This window comes from Octopus bimaculoides, chromosome 28 (genome assembly GCF_001194135.2).
Source record: "Octopus bimaculoides isolate UCB-OBI-ISO-001 chromosome 28, ASM119413v2, whole genome shotgun sequence".
NCBI lineage: Eukaryota > Metazoa > Mollusca > Cephalopoda > Octopoda > Octopodidae > Octopus > Octopus bimaculoides.
This window is the reverse complement of record NC_069008.1, coordinates 12,274,894-12,285,580: the sequence shown is the minus strand read 5'-3', so window position 1 is coordinate 12,285,580 and position 10,687 is coordinate 12,274,894. Positions and strand designations below refer to the sequence as shown.

The 10,687-nt window shown below is 37.9% G+C and overlaps 1 protein-coding gene across 1 annotated transcript in view; it reads left to right on the top strand.

Annotated features, from left to right (window-relative positions):
- LOC106868406 (zinc finger protein ZFP2) overlaps positions 1–4,426 on the top strand; it is a 7,270-nt gene extending 2,844 nt beyond the window's left edge. The window contains exon 2 of the mRNA XM_052977587.1: positions 276–4,426. Coding sequence (XP_052833547.1) covers positions 1,226–2,278 — 1,053 coding nt within the window. The 5' untranslated portion in view covers positions 276–1,225 and the 3' untranslated portion in view covers positions 2,279–4,426. The remainder of the gene's footprint in view (positions 1–275) is intronic.
- The last annotated feature ends 6,261 nt before the right edge of the window (positions 4,427–10,687 follow it).

Below are 10,687 nucleotides of genomic sequence, written 5' to 3'. Positions count from 1 at the left end.
TATATATATATTTATATGTATGACTACATGACAGGCTTCTTTCAGTTTCCATCTACCAAATCCACTCAAAAGGCTTTGGTTATCCCAGAGCTAAAGTAGAAGATTCAAGGTACTGCACAGTAGGACTGAACCCAAGACCACACGCTTGTGAATCAAATTTCTTAACTACACAGCTATGTCTGCACCCATCTTTATAGAAATTTCGTAAAACGTCTCATGCCTATCTTTCTTCAGTATCTTCTCTGTTTCACACTGTTGTTTCTCTATTATTTCAGATTATAAAAAGACATTGGCCCAAAGGAATTATTTACATCAGATACATCATCATCAACATTGATCATCTTTTAAAAACTGAAGGAAAATGTTAGACGAAACAGATATAAACCTTTTTTTTTTATAAATTCTTGTAAGATATTGCTTCTGAACTTAAAATAATAGCAATATTTCTCTATCACACTAGCACAGCATGCTGGCAGAATTGTTAGCAAGCCGGGCAAAATGCTTTGCAGTATTTCATCCATCTTTACATTCTGAGTTCAAATTCTGCTGAGGTCAACTTTGCCTTTCACCCTTTCGGGGTCAATTAAATAAGTACCAATTAATCGACTTAACCCCCTTCCCTTGAAATTGCTGGCCTTGTGCCTAAATTTGAAACCAATATTTCTCTTTCTCACTATCTACAATTTCTGCAAATTACAGTTAGTTTGACTTACAAAAGAATCTTACTGAATCTTCAGGCATCAGTGAAGACCACAAATGATGGAAATATAGAAAGTTGAAATAAAAGTTGTCATAAATAAAGTATTAAAAATTTGGAACCAAGAAAATTGTCTGCATATTGTGGTCAGAGAAGGAAAATAATACGAAAATGAACCATGTTGTGGAGGCGCAATGGCCCAGTAGTTAGGGCAGTGGACTCACGGTCGGAGATTGCGGTTTCAATTCCCAGACTGGGCGTTTTGTGTGCTTATTGAGCAAAAATGTCTAAAGCTCCAGCAGTGGGGTGGTGGTGACTCCTGCTGTACTCTTTCACCCCAATTTTCTCTCACTCTTTCTTCCTGTTTCTTGAGTAAAGCTGCGATGGACTGGCATCCTGTCCAACTGGTGGGGAACACATATGCCATAGAAACCAGGAAACCGGGCCCATGAGCCTGGCTAGACTTTAAAACAGCGCAAAAGAAGAAGAACCATGTTAGAGACATGAAAGTTTAATTTTTCCTGAAAAATGTCAAAAGGAATGAGAAAATCATATCACTGTGATATCTGTGGTAGATTGTTTTCTCAAAGTGCTGTATTAACTATACACAAACGTACTCATACAGGAGAGAAACCATATCAATGTGATATCTGTGGTAAATCATTCTCTCAAAGTCATAGCTTAACTTCTCACAAGCATAGTCATACAGGAGAGAAGCCATACTGCTGTGATATATGTGGTAAGTCATTTTCTCAGAGACATCACATAACTAGACATAAACGTATTCATACAGGAGAGAAACCATACCAGTGTGATGTCTGTGATGTATCATTTGCTGGAAGTAGTGACTTGGTTAAACACAAATGTATTCATACAGGAGAGAAAGCATATTATTGTGATGTCTGTGGTAAATCATTCTTTCAATGTAGTAACTTAACTTCTCATAAGCGTAGTCACACAGGAGAAAAACCATATCACTGTGATATCTGTGGTAAATCATTCTCTCGATGTGATAGCTTAACTAAACACAAACGCATTCATACAGGAGAGAAACCATATCAATGTGAAATCTGTGGTAATTCATTCTCTGAAACAGGTTGTTTAGCTTCTCACAAACGTATTCATACTGGAGAGAAACCATATCACTGTGATATCTGTGGTAAATCTTTCTCTGGAACCAGTTGCTTAGCTTCTCACAAACGTAGTCATACAGGAGAGAAGCCATATCACTGTGATATCTGTGGTAAATCCTTCTCTCTAAGTTGTAACCTAACTACACACAAACGTATTCATAGAGGAGAAAAACCATATTATTGTGATATCTGTAGTAAATCATTCTCTCGGAGAAATACTTTAACTATACACAAACGTGCACATACAGGAGAGAAGCCACATCGCTGTGATATCTGTGGTATATCGTTCTCTGAAAGTAATGTCTTAATTAGGCACAAGCGTATTCATACAGGAGAAAAGCCATATCACTGTAATATTTGTGGTAAATCTTTTTCGCAGAGAGGTAACTTAACTAGACACAATCATACTCATACAGGAAGGAAGCCATCTCATTGTGATACATTGTAAATCATTGATGGAAAGAGGTGATTAACTAAACACAAATGAATTCTTACAGGAGAGAAACCATGCCCCTGTGATATCTGGTTTAGCATTCTCTCAGAAACATACCATACCTGGTGGACTTACCCATTGTAAACAACATGAAAGTTCTGTAAATTTCTTGCTGAACAGCCTACACAGAGGATTCGTTTATTATGATCAAATGTTTGTACTGTACGTTTGTTTATTCCCTCCATCAAATCAATATTACAGATACAAATGCAAGGTGTGTCACTCATCAGTTGTCGAAGTTGTAGTGAAATATATATAGTACAATGTGTTTGATGTGGCTGCGTGTATGTTATCACAGGAGTTCATACAGAGATGAAAGAATAAATGCAAGATTTATATATTTACTACATAAAAATAAATTTGATTCTGCTTTCGGTGATAATACATGGAATCAAATTGTAGAAATTAGTTGAATGAAGTAATCTTATGCAAGAAAGTGTAGAGATAGGAAATGTAAAACAGTGAAGTGGTGGCTCTCAGTTATATCAGCTACGAAGCATAGAGAAATAGACTGACATAGCAATGACATGAATGGCTGCTCTAAGTCTAATCGACTAAGAAACAAAAAGCTGGGTTAGCAAGGTGTTTTTATTAATGGAATGCTAGACATTCTAGGACCTGCCAAAAGAAATGCCAAACTTCTTGAATAATTAAGTTTCATGACATCGATGCTTCGAGAAACTTAGAAAGGGAGGTTATTTTCTGGTCTTTCTTGCAAGGGAGATCATTCAACTATATATCTACCACTACAAAGTGATTGCTCAGTCCAGGAATCAAAACCACAATCTTGCAACTGTGAGTGAAAAACCCTGAGCACTAAATTATTCGCTTTGACAAATACCATAACTAGATAGAAATGTATTTGTACCGAAGGTAAATTCTACCCTGTTAGATCCGAAAAAGTAATATAACAACATCATCATTGCTGTAACATTCCTTTTTTTGCACTTGAGTGGGTCAAATGGAATTCATTGAGGTAGGTTGTCTCTGGCCAGGTTCTCTACCTGTCACCAACCCGGTTTCCAAGCAAGGTAATATTTCTCCATGACTGGACATATTTTCATAGAAGATTGGAAAAGAAGGACACTGATTGCATGATATTGACAATTGTTTATAATCCTCACATGATGTCACAAACTAAGAGAGACAAACACACACACATGGATATGTATGTGCGTGTGTATATATGTATATATATATATATATATATATATATATGTATGTATTTAACCCTTTAGTGTTTAAACTGGCCATATCTGGCCCAAATAATCTACCTGTTTTATGTTAAAACTGCCCAGATTTGGTATCTCACACCAACCTATAATGTCAATTTAAAAATAAGTGATAACATTGTCGAAACCTTGAAGCTACGAAATAACGAATGATTAGGTTAAAACAATATGGGTGAATAAGTATTGCATTTGATAGAATAATCTGAATGCTAAAGGGTTAAAATGGGGATCAGTTCAAATATGTTTAAGAGATATTAAGGCTTTTCCCTACAGTTGGTCGTGAAATCAGTGTAGTGTTGTCTCTCTTGGTATCTGCTGCTGAAGAGAATGAACAACTTTGAAATGCTTTCAGAAGGAGCTCTTTGCTAACTGTGGTATTTTTTATACCTTCTTTTGTTTTAAGTGAGGATTTTTTCTCCATGACAATCAGCAGTGAAAAGCTTTTAAAGGTTCAAGTATCTTCCCAACATATTTGAACTGGTCTTCAGTTTGTTTGCTTTCTATCACTGCTTCACACACATAATTGGGCTTCTTTAAGTTTCCATTTATCAAATCCACAAATGAACATTTACATGTGTGATAGTGTATTAATTTTGATGTCTAGAACTAATAACCTGACAACACAAGGCAAATAAAAGATATTTCAAGTTTTATAAATAGGGAAATTAATTGTTGATGTTCTGGGTAATGCTGTTACCATTGTGTGGAAGATAATTTTCTCAGTATTCCTCATTCATTGACAAACACCGAGAAAATTTTCAGTTGAAAACTGAACACTCTAACATCTACAATTGTAAATAAGGAGTTTGGGCTTTGTTATGTAACCATGTTAAGGAGAAATAAATCTCAGTCTGGCTGAAGTTAATTGAAATATATTTGGATTAAGTTTCTTTTACACTTTTGTTACTTTATTTCTATTGAAATGCATTACTTTTGTTTGTTACTTTTGAAAATAAAGAAGAATCTAATAAAATAAATTGCCATAAAACAAGTTGGTGTCTGGAACATAACGTGAAATTTTGTTGGAAAGTTTAAATTTAGATCACTAACCCTTTTGTTACTGTATTTCTATTGAATTACACTGGTTTTGTTTCAGTTAAGTTTGAAAATAATGAAGACTTTAGTTAAAAAAAGAAAAAAAAAACTTTGTCATTATTAAGTTGGTGTTTGGAACAAATTAACTTGAAATCTTGATGGAAAGTTTTAATTTAGATCACTTTAGCCCTTTTGTTACCATACACAGCTTTTACTTCAACTGATTTAGATAATCATGAAGAATCTAATAAAATACCTTTGTCATTATGAATCTGTTTTGTGGCTTACAGCAGGTTGTCTTGTACAAAGACCCAGTTCTCTTATATTACTGTCTCTGCCTCCTCCTCCTCCTCCTCTTTGTCAACATATATGCTCATTAGGACATCTCTTGACCTATTTCTAGCAGTGGCACCATTCAGTTTCAAAATCCTCTTCCCCCACCCCCAGATAGTTTTGTTTGTCTGGGTCCACCTAATGCTAATTCATTACTCACTAGTCTATATTGAGTGCTACATTCATTCTTCGCCATCAAAAACAGTGTTTACAACAAAATTGTCCCTTACATTTTTGATGAGTACAAAACTGACTTTGCTTGCATGTTTGCTCAAATTATCGAGTATCAAAGCAGTTTCCAGAAATTAGTGATGCAAATGTTTAGATTATTTGTATCAAAAAATTAATTCTAAGATTCTTCACACCTCTTTGTTCCTTGTACCATATCCTTTGTCTACAACATACTATCCATCTCGGTGGAGGCACAATTGGCCCAGTGGTTAGGGCAGCGGACTCACAGTCATAGGATCACGGTTTCGATTCCCAGACCGGATGTTGTGAGTGTTTATTGAGCGAAAACACCTAAAGCTCCACGAGGCTCCGGCAGGGGATGGTGGCGAACCCTGCTGTACACTTTCACCACAACTTTCTCTCACTCTTACTTCCTGTTTCTGTTGTGCCTGTAATTCAAAGGGGCCAACCTTGTCACACTGTGTCACGCTGAATATCCCCGAGAACTACGTTAAGGGTACACATGTCTGTGGAGTGCTCAGCCACTTGCACGTTAATTTCACGAGCAGGCTGTTCCGTTGATCGGATCAACTGGAACCCTCGACGTCGTAAGCGATGGAGTGCCAACAACTATCCATCGTGGCATTGCTCAACATCTCCAATAATGCTGCCAACCATCAGAACAAGATTACAGTCATTTGTTATAGAGGTATGCTTTCTATTGAGGAACTTCATAGAAATGGTCCTTTTGCTCATGCATTAATTTCTAACATTGGTTAGGTGCAGGTTTAGTTGTGTGGTTAACAATCTTGCTTGCCAGCCATGTTGGTTCAAATTCAGTCCCATTGCAGAAGCACATCTTGGGCAAATGTCTTCTACTATAGCATTGGACTGATGAAAGTCTTGTGAGTGGAGGAAAACAGAAAGAAGACCATTACATATGTATGAGTGCTGTGTTCATGTTTACCCTCCTTTAGGCATATGTGCATAAATGTGTATTGTGTATGCAATATATATATATACATAAATGTGTATTGTGTATGTAATATATATATATATACATAAATGTGTGTTGTGCATGTAATATATATATATATATATATACATAAATGTGTGTTGTGCATGTAATATATAGATATATACATAAATGTGTGTTGTGTATGTAATATATTTATATATAAAATCATCTTAATTTAACACTCATTTTCCATGCTGGCATGGGTTGAACAAGTTTACAAGAATCTGGTGAGCCACGTAAGTTCCTATGTCAGCTTTGGTAGGGTTTCTACACCTGGATGCCCTTATTAATTTACACTTTACAAGGTGCTTTTTTTTTTCGTGCTGCTGCACAAGTGGACGGGGAGCACCAACTAACTTGTAAGACAAAAACCAGAAGGAAAAAGCCTCCTCAGCTAAATGTGGAAATGGGGTTAGTATGTGAAAGGATTAGGGCCAGTGACTTTCTGCCTCTATGTCAGGGGTTGAGAGGCTTAAGTGTGATAGAAGGACAAACCCAGGAGTCTTAATAAAGAGGGGATACAAGGCTGCCCTACATTATATAAGGGTGGGTGGGAGAAGCAGGAAAGAAGATAGATGTGGTGATGGTGGTGGTGGTGGGATGCCAGAGCATCTTAGGATACAGGAAGGTGGGTATAAGAGAGGATACAGACCGAATCTTGGGGTAGAGGGGTAATTTCATAAGAGTGTGCGGGGAGAGTAATAGATGCAGGGTAGAGGTGAATGTAGCAAGTGGTTTATAAGAGTGAAGATGTGGTTGATGGGAGATACCAGTATGGAGAGAAGTAAAGTGAGAAAGATGAATGGTCCAGGGAGGAGATTAAATCAGAAAGTTGATGAATAATGTGCAAGGTGTAGGAATAGTGGAGACAGATATAGAGGCGGGGGTAGATGGTAGATATGAGAGGGTATTGATAATCCTTTCTACTATAAGAAATTTGGGGGGTGGAGACTAGTCAATTAGATCGACCCAAATGTTTCACTGGTACTTAGTTTATCGACCCCAAGAGGAAGAAAGGCAAAGTCAACCAGGGCAGAATTTGAACTCAGAACGTAGGGGCAAACAAAAAATACTGCTAAGCATTTTGCCCAGTGTGCTAATGATTCTGCGAGATCACTGCCTTCAGAGGGTATCAATAATGATAGCAGATAAGAGTGGTGTTTAAAGTGGAGTATGGCAGAGGAGACCAAGAGATAACTGAAGGTATTGATAGGAGGTGATTGGTGAAAATAGTGTAGGCAGGGATCATCATCATCATTAACACTTAATGTCTGCTTTCCCAGCTGGCATGGGTTAGATGGTTTGACAGGGGCTGGCAAGGCAAAAGATTGCACCAGGCTTCACTGTCTATTTTGGAAGAGGTTTTATGGTTGGATGCCCTTCTCAACACCACAGATTCCTGTGGGGTAGGTAAACAAGGAAGGAAAAAAAGTAAAAGTTAGGTAAAGTTACCGTCTTGAGTTGTACCAACTCATAAAGGCTGGTTTCATGGCATATAAATTCCTCACCTGAATGGGACACTAATCTGTTACAGGATTCCTTATTTTTACCAGCTGAGTGGATTGGAACAATGCGAAATAAAATGTTTTGTTCAAGAACACAATGCGTTGCCCGGTCCAGGAATTGAAACCACAATCTTTCAATCATGAATCCAACACCCTAACCACTAAGCCATGCACCTCCACAAGGGTAGAGAATGTAATATGTGCTCATTGTGCTCTCAGGTGATGATAGCACCTGAGTGACATTCTAGAGGAATGATAATTGTTAGTGGGGTGCGATATGGGGGAAATGCTTGAGAGTAGAAAAAAAGAGTGGGGCAGGGCCCTTACACGCACAAGATGGGTTTTTTCAAGCACATCAAATCACCAATCATCTCAATTCTTTCTCATCTCTTCTATAAGGATCTGCCTTCACTATTTCGTCCCATGTCTTCTTGGGTCTCACTCCTCTACAAATTGCATCCACTTAAAGCAATTGTCATTTCTTTACATAGCTGTTCTCATCCATATGCATCACATGACCAAACCAATATAGTTTTCACTCTTGTACACTATATCTGATTCCTTTTATTCCTAATGTTTTTCTCAACACATTTGCACTTTATTGGACATGCACACTGACATTGCACATCCAACAGAGCTTACTAGCTTCATTCTTTAGTCTTCACATATCCTCTGCATTCAGGGCCCACTTCTCACTACCATGTCGCATTGCTGTTCATAAACAAGCATCATTCAATTTGCCTTTCACTCTGAGAGAGACCTTTTGTTGCCAAAAGAGGAAAAAGTTCTCTGAATTTTCTTCCTCCAATTATTCTTCTAGCATTTACACTTTCAGAACACCCTCCTCCGATGCTAATTTAGTCACCTAAGTATGACAGAATCCTTCATCAAATTCCATATCTAGGATCAGCTGTTGAGATGGTGCTAGAAATAGAAAGAAACAAAAATAAAGTTTAAAAAAAACAAACTTCTATAATGAGGTAAACACTATACAGAAGATATGTTCTTATCTCACAAAATAACATGAAAATTGGAAACTTCAGTTTTTCTTAAGTATTAAGTATTAAGGTTTTGTTGCAACTCCTGAAATCTTGCATGCATTGCAAGCTGGTTATTTACAGCTTATGGTAACCATGTTATCTGTTCTTTTCAACTCTCAAATACTTTCCTGATGATTCTGGCCATGCCAAAGTGACAAACCTTTTGTAACAGCTCTACTGGGGTCTCTATTCTGATTTCCTTTATATTCCTCTTGATGCCTTCTGATACTGTCCCCAAGAATCCAACAATAGCTGAATGTTCTTAACCCTGCATTATTGGAACGAGCAGTCAACTGATCAGCTATGTTGAGACACTGTATTCTTTGAGCTATGGATCATAGCTCAGGTAGGTGGAGACACTACATAATCTGAGCAATACATCTGTGGGTAGTACATCAGTTAGATAGATACACTGTACATCTTCAGCTATGGATCTGTGAATCATACCTGTACTAGATGGAGACACTGTATATCTTCTTGAGCTGTGGATCTGTGCTGGGTACGGCATCAAGTCACTGAATCAGTTTCCATCAATACATTACAAACAGCATTATGGAGTTCCATTATGACCCTGGTGCAGGATTGTTTTTTTCTTCTTTTGGTTCAAATAATTCAAAGATATTTTCAAAATCGAGCTGAAGCACAAGAAAGATGCATGACAGGCCAGGTTACATTTGACGAAATTTGGCACAGCAGAACACACATGATAATGTAATTTTATTCTGCCAAAGAATCTAAGAGAAAGAAACTTTTAACTAGACTGTATGTTTTGTTTGTTGGCACTCCGTCGCTTACGATGTCAAGGGTTCCAGTTGATCCGATCAACGGAACAGCCTGCTCATGAAATTAATGTGCAAGTGGCTGAGCACTCCACAGACACGTGTACCCTTAATGTAGTTCTCGGGGATATTCAGCGTGACAGTGTGACAAGGCTGACCCTTTGAAATACAGGCAGAACAGAAACAGGAAGTAAGAGTGAGAGAAAGTTGTGGTGAAAGAGTTCAGCAGGGTTCACCACCATACCCTGCCGGAGCCTTGTGGAGCTTTAGGTGTTTTCACTCAATAAACACTCACAACGCCTGGTCTGGGAATCGAAACCACGATCCTATGACTGCGAGTCTGCTGCTCTAACCACTGGGCAATTGCGCCTCCACAACTAGACTGTATAACAACTGTGAGAAACCTTTGGCAAGTGTTCATTGCTGTTCAATATTTGATATTCGTGCATGCAACTGGTTAAACAAGAAGATGAAGACTATATTACTTATGCAGATAGAATCAATTTCGAAGGCTAACAGTTCAAGTTGTCATCTATGGCAGTACAGTTCAACTGCTTGATTTTTATTTGGGGTATAGGGTCACATACTGACAGTGATGTACAAATTAGATTACAGGGCCAAATTGAACAATATTCAGACACAACACTGCAAACAATCATACATGAGTGACAAAGCCTTTTAAACTCGCCCAAGCATGATACAGCTCTGTTGGAATGCCTACCATCCAACCCTACCTTTAATATCAACAAGATGGCTTCCTGCAGGTACTGAGAAAATAAAACCCTGATTGGCCTGCTGCCAGTGTACAAATTACATGGACATAAGGGAAGTCAGTGCAGAACAGGGGAGTTGAAGAGGGGACAAACTGGAATTGGAGATTAAGCTTCCTTCTTTCTTCCTTTCAATTCATGTCAGCAGGTAGAGGTGATTCTTAACATCATTACTCTTTTACTCTTTTACTTGTTTCAGTCATTTGACTGTGGCCATGCTGGAGCACCGCCTTTTTTTTAGTCAAGCAAATCGACCCCAGGACTTATTCTTTGTAAGCCTAGTACTTATTCTATCGGTCTCTTTTTGCCAAACCGCTAAGTTACGGGGACGTAAACACACCAGCATCGGTTGTCAAGCGATGTTGGGGGGACAAACACAGACACACAAACATACACACACACACACACACATATATATATATATATATATATTTTAAAAAATAACGTCGACCACTAACGTGGACAATTAATGCGCTAGAAA